Source organism: Halichoerus grypus, chromosome 8 (assembly GCF_964656455.1).
Source record: "Halichoerus grypus chromosome 8, mHalGry1.hap1.1, whole genome shotgun sequence".
NCBI classification, from domain to species: domain Eukaryota; kingdom Metazoa; phylum Chordata; class Mammalia; order Carnivora; family Phocidae; genus Halichoerus; species Halichoerus grypus.
In genome coordinates, this window is record NC_135719.1 from 127399420 (window position 1) to 127419998 (window position 20579).

Consider the following 20579-nt stretch of genomic DNA (forward strand, 5'->3'; position numbering starts at 1 on the left):
TCCCACTAGAATGTAAACTCCATGAGACCGGGAACTTGGATTGCTTGTTCATTTGTGGTATCTTCATTGCCTAGAACACCGCCAGGTAAGTAGCAAGCAGGCACTCAACAAATAACTGTTGAATGAATAAACAGGAGATGGCCCCCAAATATTTGTTGAATAAACAAATGAGTAAGTTAATTTTTGTTTGGGAGCAAAAGAGCAGTACTGGCATGTGAGACTACAACAGTGAATCTGATCATTAGCCTGACCTTACTGTGTATGCATCTAAAAGCTCTTCTTTGCCTTTGTGCATGCTACTTTGCACAAATATGGTTCTGCTTATTAAAAAACAATTCTAAACAGGACACGCAACAGCCACATAAATTTAATATTCACATTAGCATTTTACGCTCTGAAGAATCAATGAAGGGTGTTTTGGGAAAGACAAATTGCAAATCACTTGATGCCAGTGATAAACCACGAAAAGGAAAAACTCCCACTGTAAGCCTTCTGGTGTGTGCTGACCCAGGGTAGGGAGGGCATCCCAAGGGAGGGGAGAGCCTGGCCAGCCGGGCTAGCCTCACTGGCAAAGAGAGACAGTTGTGCCCTTCCAGTTCTAACATATACAAAACATAAACACTACACTTCAGGTGTCATCTGGGCTGGATTTCTTTCGTCACACACTAGATTTTAGAAACAAAGCTTTAACATTAAATCTCCTTTTTTCTAAGAATGTTGTACATTCTTCGCTCAAAAACTTTATTTACTCTTAGGAGGAAAAATCAGTTCTGTGCCAAAAGCCATCTCCCAAATATCCTTCAAATCACCATGTACAGAAAAAGGGTGATGGCAGGAAGACGGAAAGGAGCTCCTCTCCTGGGATTTGATGAGGACAAGAATTGTCTCAAATCATCAAAGCCTTGGGGAGGCTTTGTCTTCTAAAAGGACTGTTATATAAATAACCTAGTAAGTCTAAGCATGGAACTCAAAACCCTTCCAATGTGACTCATGGGAACAAGCTTTAGAGTAGAACAAACCTAAAGCTCCATAAACTTGGGAAATTTTTCAATTCACTGTTTTGTTTTCCTCATCGTAAAAAAAAAAAAAGAAACCTATTTCAGTAGGGCTGTTAGGAGGATTACATGATATAATACATTTTAACACCTAGTACAGTATTGAGCAAATAGAAATATTCTGTAAAAAGTTAACTATTTTATTATCATTATTACGGAGAAAAATTCAATAAAGTATGGCTATATATCACCAACTGTATTATTATTACATTAATCATTATCTTCCATCATCTGAATTCTGGGGGAAAAAAAGTTTTATTCCATATATAAAGGTAAGAAGAAAGAACTTCTACTGAAGAAATAACAGATTGGGGGCACCTGGCTGGCTGTCAGTAGTGCATACGACTCTTAATCTCAGTGTCGTGAGTTCAAGGCCCACATTGGGCATAGAATTTAAAATAAAATTTAAAAAAATTTTTTAAAAGAAATAACATATTGTTTAAATATCTTGACATTCCTCTCTTCCCCCAGCCACCAACTTTGTGTGAGGCATGGAGACCACACTAGTTCTACTGGACAATATTGTGCCACAAGATCAGTTGGACTATAATATCTATTAACTCCATTATTATCTATTACTCCAAAATACAGGTTTTTGTTAATTATTCCATTAATGTTTCATGTTTCCACTTATTCCAGAGCTCAGTACAACTCTTCCCTTTCTGCACTATGGTATCAATGACAGTAGGTAGATGAAATGGATGGAGCAGGAAATTAAGAATAACAATCTGAAGGTCATCATAATGGTTTAATCTAAAAATTAGACTTAAAAAAAAAAACCCTCCAAAAGTGTGTTTGTGTGTGTGTATGTGCATCTTATGGGTAAAAAGCAAACAGACATTCTCTTCAAAGTCCACCTGGGATCCATCCATGTCTAATGTTTTAACATTTCAACCTGGGCTTCAGAAGAAGACACTACACTATTTGTTACAGTTTTGTTCTCTGAGAGAAAAGAAAATTTCATCACCTGAAAGAGATCTCACATTGCCCCTAAGCACACTTAAGGGCTAATGACCAAATCATCTATACTCTTCACTCCAACTTGTCCTCCCCCTTAAAGTCGCTGTCCACGCTTTTCATCAATTCCTTATCTCAGAAGATAAGCGTCTAGGAGCCAACCAGTTGCTGCCCCTACCTGTAAGGTGAGGAATGGGGTTCTGGATCAGAGGCCGAAGGCACTGCAGAGGTGACGTTGGTGTTTTCTAGATCTTCATTCTCTAGAAAATCATGGAAAGAAAAATTCAATGTTTGAGAGGCAACACAATCATAATTATCTTGTATCTTGAAAAAAAACAATCTGGCAGTTTCAACCAACTTTCTCTTTCCAAAAATATTCTGGGCATCCACTTCTGAGAGGTCTAGTGCATTAATTATTCAAGTCCTCACACCGAAGTATTCTCAGACCAGCATACCCCATTCATGAAAAAAATACGTTCCTTTCCAAAACAAGCCCCTACAAAATTCATTCTAATTCAAGGATCACATTTCTCAGGAAGCATATGGTTAAATTAGGCAAAACATAGAAGGCCGAGTGAGATTTAGGATGAAATGCACTGGAATTCAGCATCACAGGATGGAGTGTCGCCTCTACATTCAGTAAGCTCACGTCACTGTAGCTAGGGGAAAGGATTTTTGTAATTTCTTTCACTCACTCATTCACCAGTGACTTATTGGAGAACTGGTAGGTAGCTTCACAGAGTATATAGGTGAAATGCATAATGAAGGCCATGTTCCCAAGCTCACAACAAGCCTATGGCTGGTATTTTTGCCATTTGGCAGGTAAAGACACTAAGGCACAGAGACAGGATTCAAACCCAGGCAGTCATGCTCCTAACCCTCAGGTGCTACTAAGTTTTATGGTTTATTGATATAGCCTTTCCTTGAGCATTCAGAAAAGCATATGGTTTAGTGTATTTAGACAGGCCCTGGCTTAACCTCCTCTAGTTAAGACCACAAGAAACTGAAGCCCAAAGTCCACTTCTCAGTACAAAATACAATCTAAATGAAGTAAACCGCAAATACTGCAAATGTCAGAGTTTGGTAGCAACATAAAAGTGCAAATGATGGGCAAATATTTGTGATCCAACTTAAATCTAGTCTCACTTCTTTTATATGTGAAAAGATTATTTTTTATCAACTCACACTCTCATAAGTAGAAAGACCTTAGAGCTTATGCCACCCAATTTTCCTCTTGTGACATAATAGAAAATATATACATTAGTCTCTGCCCCCAGTTCCTGGCACAGAATTCTGAAAATCCTGATGATTTCCTAAGTGAAAAGAGCACTATGAGCATGTTTTATTCTTTGACTCTGGTTCCTGACACAGAGTTCCTAAATCCCTTGGATCTTCTCTGGTGATAGAAGTGTCTTTTGTTCCAAAGAGGTGACTCTGAGTGGGCTCCTGGATGGGGGCTGCTCACCAGAAAGACCAAGCCATGCTCAGAGGCTTGGAATTGTTAGCCCCAACCCCCATTCTCCAGAGAGGGGAGTGGGGCTGGAAATGAAGTTAATGATTGATCACACTGATGTGATAAAACCTCCATAAAAATCCCCAAAGTACAGGGTTTGGAGAGCTTCTAGGTTGGTGAACACATCCATATACTGGGAGGGGGATGTACCCCAACTCCAAGGGGACAGAAACTCCGGCACTTTAGGACCCTCCCAGACCTTTCCCTCTGTGTCTTTTCATCTGACTATTCATCTGTATCCTTTCTCATATCCTTTAATAAACTGGTAAATATAAGTATTTCCCTGAGTTCTCTGAGCTGCTCTAGCAAATCATCAAATCCAAGGAAGGGGGAGGTCATGGGAAACTTCAATTTATAGTCAAGTCAGACAGCAGTTGTGGGTAACCCGGGACCTACTACTTGAGACTGGCATCTGAAGTTGCGCGGGGGGGAAGGGGGCTGACAGTCTCATGGGATGAAGCCCTTAACCTGTGGGGTCTGACACTATCTCCATAATTCAGTTAAATTGTAGGACACCCAGGCGGTGTCACAGAATTGCTTGGTGTGAGGGGGAGAAACCCAGATCTGCTGTCAGAAGTGCTGTGAGTGGGAGTCGTGTGAGAGTGAAGGAGAAACTCAGGACTAAGCTTTCTTTACACCTCCCAACAAAGGAACTGAGTCTCAGACAATTGTGAGATGTTCCCCCAGTCTCTGCTACTTGGTGAAGAGGCCCTTTCACCAAGAGATAATGAAAACACGAAGTTCTTCCCTATGTTGACCTAAGTAGAATCTGCTTCCTAATAACCTCTGCTCTTCAATCCCTCCCCACAATATCCTTTCAAATATTTATAGCCTGCTATCAACTTTCCTGCAAGTTCCTCCACAGGCTGACCATCTCCAGTTCTCTCAATCATCCCTCAGGTGACCTCTGACCTCTGGCCTCCTTTTGTTGTCCCTCTTTGTTCCATTTGAAGTAAGGAGCTAAAATGGACAACTTCTTCAGATGTGTTCTAATCCACGCAGAGTACATGAGACTATAAACTCTTAAAAGGACACAATATTTCTTGATATAATACTCTGAGCACTAGATTTTGTGTTTGTTTCCTTATATTTTCTTTTTTCTTAAGTTTTTATTTAAATTCTAGTTAGTTAACATACAATGTAATATTAGTTTCAGGTGTACAATATAGTGATTCAACACTTCCACAAATCACCCAGTGCTCATCACAAGCGCGCTCCTTAATCCCCATCACCTATTTAACCCATCCCCTACCCGCCCACCTCCCCTCTGGTAACCATCAGTTTGTTCTCTATAGTTAAGAGACTGTTTCTTGGTTTCTTGGTTTGGCACTAGATTTTTTTAACTGCAGATTTACCCTGTTAGCCTAAATAAGTGAATCAAGATCTCCAGGGCATATAAAAATAAACTTACTCTAAGCCCAGTCTCACCTGTGCTCTATTTTTGAAACATTTTTGGAAAATAATTGACTTTTTAACTTTAATGCAGGGCTTTGCATATCTATATTATTTATTTCAAATTAACTTTTTAAAATTATACTAATGCATGCTTTACTCACTGTAGAACAAATTAAATACAGATAAGAAAACATTTACGTTTACCCTTCCAGACTTTAATATACAAATAATCCATTATTCAATGTAGAAAAATGAGCAAAAAGAAACAAAAAACAATATAACCAACCACAATCCCATTAGCCAAAGATAATCTTTGTTAACATTTTGGTGCATATCCTTTCAGAAATATATTTATATTTTATAAATATACACATACATACGTATGTGTGTATATATATATATAGAGAGAGAGAGAGAGAGAGAGGGAGACAGATGTATATACATCTATATGTTTATATATTTTGCCCCCTATCTCCAGTCATTAATTTTGTGTGGAGCACGAAGACCATAGGTTCTACTGGAAAATACTGTAACATGAGTTGACCAGTTGGGACTATAATACCCACTAGCTCAAGCTTCTCTAACATACAGCTTTTCATTAATTATTCCATTAATGTTTCAGAGTTTCCACTCATTCTAGGGCTCAAATCTATACACACACAAACACACACATATATATTTCTTTTTTTTAATGAAGATTTTATTTATTTATTTGACAGAGAGAGACATAGCGAGAGAGGGAACACAAGTGGGGGAGTAGGAGAGGGAGAAGCAGGCTTCCCGCGGAGCAGGGAGCCCGATGCGGGGCTTGAACCCAGGACCCTGGGATCATGACCTGAGCCGAAGGCAGACGCTTAACGACTGAGCCACCAGGAGTCCCCATATATATATATTTTGTGTTTATATTTCTGAAAGGACATGCACGAAATGTTACTGAACATTATTCATTTTTCAGAGTCAATAGAAATGGTACTATATCATAATTTTAAATGACTGTATATTATCCAATAATCTATACTAAAATTTCTTTAACCAATCCTCAAGTCTCTATTGTTAGAGCTGGAGTTTGTTTCAAATCTTTCACTGTCAGAGATGATGATATTGTATTAGAGATGTCTATACCCTTTCTTTTTTTTATTAACATATAATGTATGATTTGTTTCAGGGGCACAGGTCTGTGATTCAACAGTCTTACACAATTCACAGCACTCACCATAGCACATACCCTCCCCAATGTCTATCACACAACCACCCCATCCTTCCCACCCCCCACCACTCCAGCAACCCTCAGTTTGTTTCCTGAGATTAAGAATCTCTCATGGCTTTTCTTCCTCTCTGGTTTCATCTTGTTTCATTTTTTCCTCTCTTCCTCTGAATTTGTTTCTCAAATTCTGCATATCAGTGAGATCATATGATAATTGTCTTTCTCTGATTGACTTATTTTGCTTAGCATAATACCCTCTAGTTCCATCCACGTCGTTGCAAATGGCAAGATTTCATTTTTTTTGATGGCTGCATGATATTCCATTGTGTATATATATATATATGTACCACATCTTCTTTATCCATTCATCTGTCAATGAACATCTAGGCTCTTTCCATAGTTTGGCTATTGTGGACATTGCTGCTATAAACATTGGGGTGCACATGTCCCTTCGGATCACTACATTTGTTATCTTTGGGGTAAATACCCAGTAGTGCAATTGCTGGGTCGTAGGGTAGCTCTATTTTCAACTTTTTGAGGAACCTCCATACTGTTTTCCAGAGTGGCTGCACCAGCTCGCATTCCCATCAACAGTGTAAGAGGGTTCCCCATTCTCTGCATCTTCGCCAACATCTGTTGTTTCCGGACTTGTTAATTTTAGCCATTCTGACTGGTGTGAGGTGGTATCTCATTGTGGTTTTGATTTGTATTTCCCTGATCTACAACCCTTTCTTAAGAACCTCCCCTGTCCACAGCCTTGAAGGGGCAGTCCCTGTGACCAATGTCTACTATGCTAGCCATGCTTATTGGTTTTGAGTGAACATATGCCCAAAAGTCAGTCCAATTCTCTTCCCCCCAAAATCTGGGGTTGGTACCACAGGCCAAAACAGACTGTGAAGAGCCTCAGGTAAGGGACGGAAATGCCATTTGGGAAAAACCTTCACAGGCCAAGTAGAAGCAGATGACTAAGCATTGAAGACAACTGTTAGAGATAGGAAAATGATCATTCATGAAAGAGAAGTAGAAACAAGGGACTTTGGGGTCCAAGAGGAAAAGAGACACAGAAAATCTACCTGACCACTTTCTAATTCCCATAACGTCCGTGCTTCCTGCAATTGGATTCTGTAAGATTTCTTTATGTCCTAACAGTAAGCTTTCTTTCTTTCTACTTTTTATTGTAAAATATATCATACATATAAAAGATGGCATGAAAAGGAGACACAAAGCTAAAAATGTTAATACCAATCCCTACTTAGTCAGTAATGAGGTAAGTATTCATACATTAGAAGTCCTCTCTAATGCCCCTTCCCAATCATATCTCCCCATATTCTGAATTCTGAGTAAATTATTCCCTTGTCATTCTTTATATATTTTAGGTATATTAATTACTGCTTTGTAAAAACTTCTCTATTTTCTTTTTCAAATTTTTATTTAAATTCTAGTTAGTTAAAACTTTATTTTAGAAAAATTTAAATACGCACAAAATTAGAGAACAGTGGAACAGAGATTCATGTACTCATTATCTTCTCAACAACATTCTACATCTTGTTTCTTTTGTCCCCTACCTTCCTGCCCCACCACCACACACACAGTGGATTATTTAAAGCAAAGCGAAGACATCATTATATTCATTTAGAACACATCTCTAAAGAAAAAGACTTTCAACATAGGTATGGTACCATTATCGTTCCTACAAAATTGGCAATTCCTTAACATCATTTAATACGCAATCCACATTCAAATGCCTCCAATTGTCTCAGATTTTTTTCTAACAGCCAGTTTGTTTGAAATCAGGATCCAAATAAGGTTCACACACTAGATTTAGTTTATGTGTGTCTTAGGTCTCTTAATCTATATCATTCCTCACCCCATTGTTTTTCATAAAATATATCTGTTGAAATGAAAAGTCATATGACCTGCAGATTTTCCCACATTCTGAATTTGGCTGACTGAATTTTCATGATTTCATGATTCTTCTATTCACTGTAATTACCTGTAAATTGATCTTAGATCTAGAGCTGTGCTAATACAGTAGCCATTAGCCTGTAGCTCAATTTAAATTAATTAAAATTAAATAAAAATTAAAATTCAGTCTCCTGGTCTTATTAGCCACATTTCAAGCACGCAATAGCCACAGGTTGCTAGTGGGTACTGGACAGCACAGAAACATTTTCATCATCAAAGAAAATTATTTTGGATGGTGTTGACCTAGAGATTTAGATTCAGGTTCAGTTTTGATCTCACAGGACTACTCCAGACATGGCACATGAAGTTCCCATTGCATCACATCAGGAAGCACAAAATATATGCTTGTCACAACTTTAATGACATAAAGATTGGTGAGTGGGTTCATGTTTTCAGCCTTATTTCACCTAATGGCTTTAGTAGCCATTCATGATCACTGTCTAAAATAGATCCATCATTTCATTAGAGACTAGAAAAAGATTTTCATAATTCTAGCACCTTCTACATTTATGAGTTAGAATTCTTCTATTAAAAAAAAAATCTCCTTCCCATCAACCATTTGGTTACTCTGAAGTATTACTCATAAAAGAAAGGCAGGATAAAAAATTGAGTCTTCCCTAATTGTCAGAATACTAAGTTAGAATCATAGCAATCTCCATATAATGATTTGGAGGTTTTGTAAAGTATTGTTAGAAACAAGCAGTTTTTAACATATTTTATGTGTTTCAAGTTTTCCTAGTTTTGGCCATTGGGAGCTCTTCAGAGTTGGCTCCTGTGTCCGAGTAGTCTGGCTTATAGCAAAAGTTCCAAGCTCATCTTATAAATGCTCTGCCCCAGCCATTTCTCTAAGGAGTCCCGGTTCTTTCTGATGAGAAAAGGTATACACAGCAACCACATCAAAAAGGGAACCATGAGAGGTGCCTGGGTGGCTCAACGGGTTAAGTGTCTACCTTCGGCTCAGGTCATAATCTCAGGGTCCTGAGACTGAGCTCCACATCAGGCATCCTGCTTAAACGGGGAATCTGCTTCTCATTCTCCCTCCGCCCCTCCCACTCCACACTCGTTCTCTCTCTCTCTCTCAAATAAATTACATTAAACTAAATTTTAAAACGGGAACCATGAGTTAATGGCTTTGCCTAATACATTCAACAGACCTTTACTAGGTCCCTGCTACGTGCCAAGCACCATATTCCATCCTGGGAATACAGTTAAATTAGACATGACTTGTGCCCTTAAAGAGCTCAATCTACAGAGGAAGAGAAACTCATAAACAGACAATTGTAATACAAATGTGTTATTATTTAGAAAAGAATTATGCCCTTGATATCACAGGAACATAGGGGGTATTTAATTTAGGGAAGAAAGGTGATCAAAGGACTTTTCCTGAAAGATATGGCAATTATGCTATCTTAAAGAACAAGTAGGACTTGCCCACAGGCAAGGGCATTGAAAAAGGGCATTGTAGGTAGAGAGGATTCAATGAGCAAAAGAACACACACAAAAAAACACCATGGCATAACTATAGAACAATGATGAAAAAATTAATGAAGACACAAAAAAATGGAATGACATCCCATGTTCATAGACTGGAGCTTCAGACTGTTAAAATGTCCATATTAGGGGTGCCTGGGTGGCTCAATCGGTTAAGTGTCTGCCTTCAGCTCAGGTCATGATCTCAGGGTCCTGGAATTGAGCTCCATGTGGGCTCTCTGCTCAGCGGGGAGGCTGCTTCTCTCTCTGCACCCACCCCCCACTTGTGCTCTCTCCCTCTCCCTCTCTCTCAAATAAATAAAATCTTTAAAAAAAAAAAAAAAGGAAAGAAAGATAAACAAAACTGGAGATATCATACCTCCTGGTTTCAAAATATATTACAAAGTTACAAAAATTAAGAGTATGGCATAAAGACAGACCTATAGACCAATGAAACAGAGTAAGAGTCTAGAAATCTATCTATACATATATGATCAACTGATCTTCGAAAAGGGTACCAACAATACACAATGGGGAAAGGATAGTCTCTTCAACAAACTGTGTTGGAAAAACTGGATATCCACATGCAAAAGAATGAAATTGGACCCTTATTTCACACCATACAAAAATAAACTCAAAATGGATTAAAAACATGAGACTTAAACTATAAAGCTCCTAGAAAAAAATGTAGGGGAAAAGCTTCATGACATTGGTCTCACAACAAAGCTTCATGATTTTATGGATATGACACCAAAAGCACATGTAACAAAAACAAAAATAGACAAGTGGGACTACATCAAACAGAAAAGCTTCTGCATAGCAAAGGAAACAATCAACAGAGGAAAAGACAACCTGTGAAGTGAGAAAAAATATTTGCCATTTATCTGAAAAGAGGTTAATTTCCAAAATAAATTTAAAACTCCTATAACTCAATAGCAAAACAATCCAATAACCCGATTTAAAAATGGGCTTAAGACTGGAATATCCATTTCTCCAAAGAAGACATCCAAATGGCCAAGAAGTATACGAAAATATGTTCAACATTACTAGTCATCAGGAAATGCAAATCAAAACCACAAAAATGAGATATCATCTTACACTGTTAGGATGGCTATTATCAAAACAACAACAACAGATAAGTATTACAGAGGATGTGTAGAAATTGGAACCCTTGCACCTACATGAGAATGCAAAATGGTGTAGCCACTATGGAAAACGGTATAAAGATTCCTCAAAAAATTAAAAATAGAATTACCATATCATCTACCAATCCCATTTCCAGGTATTAATCCAAAAGAATTTAAATCAGGATCTCAAAGAGATATTAGCACTCCAATATTTCAGCGTAGCACGAGTCACAATAGCCAAGATGTGATAACAACCTAACTGTCCACTGACAGATGAATGGATAAAGAAAATGTGGTAGATACATACAATGGAATATTATATTTTTTAAGAGAAGGAAATCCTGCAACATGTGGTAACATGGATGAACCTTGAGAACATTATTCCAAGTGAAATAAGCCAGTCACAGAAGGACAAATACTGCACAATTCCACTTATGGAGGTATCTAAAATAGTCAAACCCATAAAATCAGAGAATAGAATGATGTTTGTCAGGGCCTACAGGGAGAGGAAAATGTAGAGTTGCTAATCAATGGGTATAAAGTCTAAATTATATAGGATGAGTAAGTTCTAGAGATGTGCCGTACAATATTGTGCCAATAATTAACAATACTGTATTGTACACAAAAAAATTTAAAGGAAATATTTAGAAGCGCTTCACAGAAATAAAAAGAATAAACATTAGTAAAATAAACAAAACACCACGGCTGTTCAGTGTGTATAGCAAGTTCAGTGTGTGCAGAGACCTGAGCCAAGAGACACAAATCCCATCAATTCAACTCAATACTTCACGAATCCCTAACAAGTGCCTGGCTCCACACTAGATTCTGGAGATGATGCACTAAAGCAGACACAGTTCTGGCCCTCATGAAGCTTTCAGTCCAGCAGGGAAGACTGAGAAGGACCTCTATCCCACAGGTGATCAAGAATTTTAAGCTTAAGTTTAAGCTAGGAAATGACATGGTCAAATTTGTATTTTTGGGTAGGATTCTATAGCAGCTGATGGTAAGGTGGATCTCACCGGATCAGACAGGAGACCTTGGCAAAGTTCACATGAGAGATAATGAGGACCTAGTAGTGATATCTGAGACAGAGTAGAGAGGACTTGATTAGAAAATCATTAGGTGGTCAAATTTGTTTTTAGGATGCCCATGCTGGCCACGCTTATTTCCTTACTAAATGTTCACAAACCATTTGTGACATATTCTAGAACTTTGCTGAGAAGCTGCTTCAAGTTTAATGGTCTACAGATTCTGGATTCTAACCTCTTTTCCCCTTTGGAAATTGATACAGAGGTTCATTTCTAGTCCCTGACAGTCCTCAAAGATAGCACACAATTATAATCGCAGGTTCTTTCAGGACCCTGGATGTAGTAGTCACCTGTGGATCTTTTGGCTTTCAAATACTCAACCTTCTCCTGGAGGGGACTGACTTTGTAAACAGTACACAAGAAGTCAGAATGGAAGACCCTTCTTTTTCCAAATACAGGAAGTTAGGGATCCCCACCAAGAACTGGAAATAGCAGTGGCACAAAGGAGGGAGAGAATGCATCTAGCGGCAGCCAGAGAGCCCTCACCAAATTGTTCTTGCTGCTTAGCCTCTGGACCAGCCTACTCTTCAGCTTTCCAACAATGTGGTGAGCCTCCTATATTCTTCCAATAATCCATTTTCTGCTTAAGGCAGCCAAAATTAATTTCTATTGCTTGTAATCAAGAACTCTGAGCAAAAGACCTGGATAGCATTTGCTTGGATCCAAAAATCTGAACTTAAAATAGTTAGATATCCTATCTTTGTTCTGATCATCTTTATTATTACAGCCAAGACCCAGTGTTCCTTAGTGATCCTTACTGTACATGTCAATTACTTTCTAAGCATTTTGTAAGCATCATCTTTTTGATTCCTCACTGAATCTCCCTGAATTGCATAACCATTGAGGTTGATACTACCATTACTTTTTTATCATTCAAGAAATTGAAGCTCAGCAAAATCAAGTAACTTGCCCAAGATGGCCAACAAACAGGCAGTCCAAGTCCAAAGTTAGCTCTCTTAATAACTATATTACACACTGACTCCTCTTCAAATCTTTATTGTGAAATATAACACACAGAAAAGTACACAAAAATGTGCAGCTCAATAAATTATCACAAAGCAAACACCTATATAAACTACTACCTAGGCCAAGAAACAGATCATTCCCAGCACTTTACAAGCCCCATTAATGACCCTCCCAATCATTACTTGTTCCCTTCCTCCATAACCATTGTCCTAACTTAGGGAATAATTTTCTTGCTTTTCTTTATACTTGGGCCACCTAAATATGCATTCCTAAATAGTGTTGCTTTATTCTGCCTGAATTCTATATAAAGAGAAATAATGCAGAATATTTTAAGACTAGCTTCTTTCACTCAACATTATGTTTGAAAGACTCAACTATGTTGTTGTAGGTAAGCTTATTCGTTTTCATTGCTATATAATATTCCATGAATATACCATAATTTATCAATATACCATTGATGAAATTTGGGTTCTTTCTAGTTTTTGGCTATTATGAATGATGCTGCTATGAGTATTTTTGTTCATGTCTCTTGGTACACATGCGCACGCATTTATTTTGTATATAAACCTAGGAATGGAATGGTTGAGTCATAGAAATGATAAACATTGGTAGACAATGCCAAACTATTTTCCAAAGGGGTTGTACCAAATATGCACTCCTGCTGGTATTGAGGAACATTCCTATTACTCTGTACCCTTTCCAATACTTGGTCATATTAGTTTTTATTTGGGCCATTCTGACTGGTGTATGCTTTTGGTTTGCATATCACTGATGACTTAATGTTTCTTGACCATTTGGAAATCCTTTTATAAAATACCTATTCAAGTCTCTTGCCTATTTTACGGTTGGAGTGTCTTTTTTTTTTTTAAATCAAATGATCCTTTATTGAAGTATTTTCCTTTGTAGCCCTCAATAGCTGGGCATTCCACTGTACCACTGTTGATGTCATCTATGATGTCATGAGGGTGGCAGCCTTCAACATCACAGCCCACAGTATGGCAGTCCCTAGGGTCTCTCTTTTTTTTTTTTTTTTTGACTGGGTACAGTATACTTTATTGATGGCACATGACAAGGTAGGGCTCCCCAAGCCCCTCCCCTTCTTCAGGGGGTCTGGGATGGAAATGGTGGAGGTTGGGAGATTCTCAGTGTTTTGGGGGATAAGTTGGGGCAGGGACTCCCCAGCAGCTGAGGGCCTCTCTCTTCCTTTTGCTCTCCCTGGGGCTGGTGGTCCAGGGGGCTCTTACTCCTTGGAGGCCATGTGGACCATAAGGTCCACCACCCGGTTGCTGTAGCCAAATTCATTGTCATACCAGGAAATGAGCTTGACAAAGTGGTCGTTGAGAGCAATGCCAGCCCCGGCATGGAAAGTGGAGGAGTGGGTGTCACTGTTAAAGTCGCAGGAGACAACCCGGTCCTCAGTGTACCCCAGGATGCCCTTGAGGGGGCCCTCTGACGCCTGCTTCACCACCTTCTTGATGTTGTATTTGGCAGCTTTCTCCAGGCAGCATGTCAGATCCATGATGGACACATTGGGGGTGGGGACACGGAAGGCCATGCCAGTGAGCTTCCCATTCAGCTCAGGGATGACCTTGCCCACAGCCTTGGCAGCGCCAGTGGAAGCAGGGATGATGTTCTGGGCAGCCCCTTGGCCGTCGCGCCACAGCTTCCCAGAGGGGCCGTCCACAGTCTTCTGGGTGGCAGTGATGGCATGGACAGTGGTCATGAGTCCCTCCACGATGCCGAAGTTGTCATGGATGACCTTGGCCACAGGAGCCAAGCAGTTGGTGGTACAGGAGGCATTGCTGACAATCTTGAGAGAGTTGTCATACTTCTCATGGTTCACACCTATCACGAACATGGGGGTATTGGCAGAGGGAGCAGAGATGATGACCCTCTTGGCCCCGCCCTTCAAGTGAGCCCCAGCCTTCTCCATGGTGGTAAAGACCCCAGTGGACTCCACAACATACTCAGCACCAGCATCACCCCATTTGATGTTGGCGGGATCTCGCTCCTGGAAGATGGAGATGGACTTTCCATTGATGACAAGCTTCCCGTTCTCAGCCTTGACTGTGCCGTGGAATTTGCCATGGGTGGAATCATACTGGAACATGTAGACCATGTAGTTGAGGTCAATGAAGGGGTCATTGATGGCGACAATATCCACCTTGCCAGAGTTAAAAGCAGCCCTGGTGACCAGGTGCCCAATACGGCCAAATCCGTTCACTCCAACCTTCACCATCGTGTCTCGGGGACGCAGCTGGCACTGCACCAGAATATGCGGCTGTCTGTCGAATGGGGAGGAGCAGAGAGCCAGTCCCTAGGGTCTCTTTAACGGTTCCAGAGAGTTCTCTAACTAAAGATGGGTGTCCCATCTGCCCAGCAATGTCAACAATCTCATCAAAACTGGTATTTCCATTGTACTTAATATTTTTCTGCTTCTTTCTGTATCTTGGCAGTTCCTTGAGGGCTTTGATAATGAGGGCAGAGGCAGAAAGTACCACCTCAATTTGGACCTGTCTGTCCTGAATGGCCATCTTCACTGTAATCCTCAGACCCTTTCCAATCACCAGTTGCTTGGCTAGGTCACCATTACCCTTTTTGGAAGAAAGACTCAAGAGGCCAATCTTGGGGGCCTGGGCAGACAGAGCACCAACTTCCCCATTGGTACACTTCAGGTAAATGATTTTTATTTCACTGGGGTTGAATTTAGGCAGCACGGTGCAGGCAGCTGATGTCAGATGAACCGGGTTAAGGACAGCCAAAGAAAGTTGCACCTTGGCCACCTCTGGGCCAAAAGCTGAAAGCTGGATTGTATTTTTATTACTTATAGCAGTTCTAAATACAAACCTTTTGTTAATTACATGTGTTACAAATACCTGCTTCTACTCTGTGACCTACCTTTTCACTCTTTTAATGGTGTCCTTTGGTGATGCAAAGTTCTTCATTTTAATTTGTCAAAATTTATCACTCTTTTCCTTTTTAGCCATTTGTATGTCCTATTTGAGATGTCTTCCCCTACACTGAGGTCAATATATTCTCCTAGATTATCTTTTAGGAGCTTATTGTATTGCCTTTAACATGTTGGTATGCAATCCAACTAGAATTGATTTTTTGTGTGTATGGTGTGTGAGGTAAGGATCAAGTTTCTTTTCTTCCCCTTCTTTCCTTTCTCTTGGGCTATTCAGTAGTCCCAGCAATATTTACCATTCTTTCCTCACTGCTCTACAGTACAATCTTTATTGCAAATCAAAGATTTTGTTTCTAGGATTTTATTCTATTCCTAGGGCCTATTAGACTATTCCATAAAAGCTTTAGACTAAATCTTGACACCTAATAGAGCAAATGTTTCCAACTTGTTTTTATTCACTCAAGTATTTTTATATATGCTATTTATGGCCTTTCATTCCTCTACATATTTTTTAGAACCAGCTTGTCAAATTTCCATGCAAAAACTCCAGCAAAACCCTGCTGGGATTATTACTGGGATTATTTTATTTATATATCAAGTTGGGGAGAACTGACACTTTACAATATTGAGTCTTTCAATCTAAGAATATATCTTTCCATTTATTTATTCTTTCATTTCTTTCAATAACTATAGGGTTTTGGCCACAGAAACAAGATGACAAAGGGGACAGCATCATCTGGAAAGTGTTGCAATAAGACGTGCACATTGTGCCACCACTGTGGTTCTAAGGCCTACCACCTTTGGAAGTCGACCTGTGGGCAAATGTGCTATCCTGCCAAGAGGAAGAGAAAGTATAACTGGAGTGCCAAGGCTAAAAGACAAAATACCACTGGGGCTGGTCAAATGAGGAAGCTAAAAATTGTATACCCCAGATTCAGGCCTGGATTCCATGAAGGAACATCACCTAAACCCAAGAGGGCAGCTGTTCAGCACCCAGTTCTTCCTAAGGATTTCAACAATTAATCACACAATAAATGTTCTGGTTTTTAAAAATAATAATAATGTATTATAATCTTCTGCACAAAGACTTTGCATATATTTTGTGGGATTTATTCCTAGGTATTTGAACTTTCTTTACTCTATGGTAAATAATATTTTCATATATCTTTTAACTTCATTGCTGGTATAGGCGCACTTCATTTTATTGTGCTTCACTCTGTTGCCCTTTGCAGGTATTGCATTTTTGACAAACTGAAGGTCTGTGCCAACCCTGCATCAAGCAAGTCTGTCAGCGCCACTTTTCCAACAGCATTTGCTCACTTCATGTCTGTGTCACACTTGATAATTCTTGCAATATTTCAAACTTTTTCATTATTATTATTACATTTGTTATAGTGATCTATCATCAGTGAACACACCTCTGCTGAAAGCCCAAATGACGGTTAACATTTTTTAGCAATATTTTTTAAGGTATTATACTTTTTTTAGACATACTGCCATTGCACATTTAAAAGACTACAATATAGTGTAAACATCACTTTTATATGCACTGAGAAACCAAAGAATTTCACTTCACTTGCTTTATTGCAGTATTTGCTTTATTGCAGTGGTCTAGAACTGAACCTGCAATATCTCTAAGGTAAGCTTGTATATAAACATAATGAAATTTTGCATATTGGCTCTGTACCCAGCAATGTGGCCAAACTTATTAGTTCTAATAACTGATCTATAGATTCTTCTGGATTTTCCATGTATATAGTCATCATCGGCAAACAATAGATTTAACAGGATTCTTTTCTAATTTTCATATATTCTTTTTCTTGCCTGACTGTATTAGCTAGAATATCCAATAAAATGATGAATATTAAGTGGTGAGAGTGGGCTCCCTTGTCTTATTCCCGATCTCAAGAAGAAAACTTTCAAATCTCACCGTTAAGTTTGATGCTGGTTATAGGTTTTTTGTAGATATGCTTTTTCTAATTAAGGAAGTTTTCTTTTATTCCTACTTTGCTATGAGTTTTGAATCATAAATGGAGGTTGAATTTTATCAAGCACTTTCTCTGCATCTATTAAACTGATCATTTTTATCCACTAGTATATTAAAATGGTGATTTACACTGACTTTTAAAGAATGTTAAAACCACCTTGCATTCCTGAAAAAACCCAACTTGGTCATATATATTCCTGGATTTAGTCTGCTAACATTCTGTTCATGACTTTTTGCATCTATGTTAATGAGTGAGATGAAACTGATTTTCCTTTCATCTGAGATCATTTTGATTCTACCTGAAGAATTTATTCCTTAAGTGCCAGTCTTCAGGTGACAAATCCTGCTTTTGACTGTCTGAAAATATCTTTAACCTTCATTCTTAAAGACTGTTTTCCTGAAAAAAGAATTCTATATTGGTATTTCTTTCAGTATTCTAAAGACGATCTCGCTTGTACTGCTCTGTGCAGAAGTCAGCTGTCAGTCCAATTACTATTTCTCTGAAGACAAACTGTAATTTTTCTCTGGCTACTTTTCTCTTTACTTTGCTTTTATAGCAATTTTTTAAAAAAGATTTTATTTATTTATGTGACAGAGACACAGCGAGAGAGGGAACACAAGCAGAGGGAGTGGGAGAGGAGAAGCAGGCTTCCTATGGAGCAGGGAGCCTGATGTGGGGCTCGATCCCAGGACCCTGGGATCATGCCCTGAGCCAAAGGCAGACGCTTAACGAATGAGCCACCCAGGCGCCCCTATAGCAATTTTTTTAAAATATTTTTTTTGAAAGAGACAGAGACAGAGCACATGAGTGAGAGCTGGGGGAGGGGCAGAGGGAGAGTGAGACAGTCTCAAGCAGACTCCCTGCTGAGTGCAGAGCCTGACACGACTGGGCTCCACCTCACAACCCATGAGATCGTGACCTGAGTAGAAACCATGAGTCAGACGCTTAACTTACTGACTCACCCATGCACCCCAGTTTTATAGCAGTTTTAACTTAATGTGAATCTACTGTATATTTCACTGTACTTATCCTGCTTGGGATACATAGGGCTTCTTAAATCTGTGCATTCCATTAGCTTTGGAAAATTCACAGCTATTATCTCATCAAGCATTGCTTCTGTCCATTCTTGCTCTCCTCACCTTCTAGGACTCCAATTATATAAATGTTAGACCTTTTCACCATACCTTCTATGTCTCTTACCTCTTTCCTGAATTTCCCATTGTTGCATTTTTAAATATTTTCTTCTGGATATTTTCTTCTGACTTTTCTTCTGACCAGGTCACTATTCTCTCTTCAGACATAGTAACTTTTTGCTAAGCCTATCAACTGAGTTCTAAATTTTCACCTGTTTAATTACAGAATTTCTATTTGGTTCTATTTTTTTTTTTTTACGATTTTATTTATTTATTTGACAGAGAGAGAGAGAGCACAAGTAGGCAGAGCGGCAGGCAGAAGCAGAGGGAGATGCAGACTCCCTGCAGAGCAGAGGGAGCCCAATACGGGACTCAATCCCAGGACCCCAGGATCACAACCTGAGCCGAAGATATTCGCTTAACCAACTGAGCCATCCAGGCATCCTATTTGGTTCTATTTTTATAAATTTCAATTCTTTGCCAAATTTATCAAACTTGTCTTTTATCTTGAACATAATAAATATAATTATGTTTCAGTCTGTTGCCCCTTTGGATCCATTCATTCTATTGTTTGATTTTTGTTCATGTTCTCTTCCAGGAATCTGGTTATTAATCAAATGTACCAGAAACTGTTCTCATAAAATTGTTTGTAGAAACAATCTGAAGCCTAATCTAAATAAACCTCCAGAGGTTTGCCCTTGCTTCTTCCACATACCTGGGGACTCTAGCAGCCTGGGAGCACCTTAACCCAATTTCATGAACTTAGATTTTTCTGAAACTGAGCTGTACTCCCTGCAATGGCCTATTTCTAATTTACCCTTACTTCCAGAACATGGCCCTTCATAGTTCCAACCCAGAGAAAAAGGAGTTCACCAGGGTTCCCCCTATTTGACTGGTTCTGAACATTCCTTGTTGCTTTAGTCCAGAGAGGCACATTCACAGCCTTGACAAGCTTCCTCACTCAAGAATCCAGCATATGCCATCAGAGGAGAAAGGAGCCCTCAAAATGGACTCTCATCGTTGGACTTCTATCTTTATACTTCGGCCCTCACATTGATTATAGCCTGGTAATTCTTCATTATCTGGCTAGCTCTCCAGGATCTTCAAGCAAATATTCATATGTTGAAAATTATTTTCTAATTGTCCCCAGTGGGAGAACTGATCCGATTACCTAGCCTGCCATTACTCAAAACAGAAACCAACACCGCCGCTTTACCTTTTTCAGTTTGAAAATACCTTACTGAATAAAATGGAAACAAAATAGAACTTTTAAAAGTCTGCCTTCTTGGAGCACCTGGGTGGCTCAGTCTTTAAGTGTCTGCCTACGGCTCAGGTCATGATCCCAGGGTTCTGGGATCAAGTCCCACATCAGACTCCCTGCTCAGGGGGAAGACTGCTTCCCCCTCTCCCTCTGCCTGTTGCTTGTGTTCCCTCTCTCGCTGTCTCTCTCTGTCAAATAAATAAATAAAATCTTAAAAAAAAAAAAGTCTGCCTTCTTTCTGTCACTGGCTAACAGTATCAGTTCATCTAAGTGGTGGTTCTATCCCCCTTTGATTTATCTTTAGACAGAAATGAAATTAGCACAAAAATAATGAAAAACCGTAGTGGATTTAAAGAATAACATAAAATTGATCCCTAAAGAGATTTACAACCTATACTTCATAAAAAAAAATTTCATCTGAGAGAAAAAAGCCCAGAAAGGGTCAGTTCCTGATGAGCAGAAAGGCAAAAGAGATGTATAGAATGTCTCTTACAATATAAGCATAGTGAAGAATCTCATGATACAACTGTGTGTTTTTTTTTTCTGAAC

General features: G+C 39.1%; 2 protein-coding genes and 1 pseudogene across 3 annotated transcripts in view; 1 reads left to right on the forward strand and 2 right to left on the reverse strand.

Annotated features, from left to right (window-relative positions):
- Positions 1-20579, reverse strand: part of TMED8 (transmembrane p24 trafficking protein family member 8) — a 42007-nt gene that overhangs the window by 15057 nt on the left and 6371 nt on the right. The window contains exon 2 of the mRNA XM_036084338.2: positions 2191-2272. Within this exon, the coding sequence (XP_035940231.1) occupies positions 2191-2272 (82 nt within the window). The remainder of the gene's footprint in view (positions 1-2190; positions 2273-20579) is intronic.
- On the forward strand, positions 8-16704 carry LOC118530721 (large ribosomal subunit protein eL37-like). 2 transcript variants are annotated; one of them, XM_036084339.2, is made up of 3 exons: positions 8-85; positions 15197-15415; positions 16342-16704. In XM_036084339.2, the coding sequence occupies exon 3, from the start codon at positions 16363-16365 to the stop codon at positions 16669-16671; it is 309 nt and encodes a 102-aa protein (XP_035940232.1). In that variant the 5' UTR covers positions 8-85; positions 15197-15415; positions 16342-16362; the 3' UTR covers positions 16672-16704. The 2 variants fall into 2 exon arrangements, with proteins under 2 accessions (XP_035940232.1, XP_077910141.1); XM_078054015.1 differs by lacking the exon at positions 8-85 and having other exon boundaries at positions 15125-15415.
- On the reverse strand, positions 13821-15032 carry LOC118530718 (glyceraldehyde-3-phosphate dehydrogenase pseudogene; annotated as a pseudogene).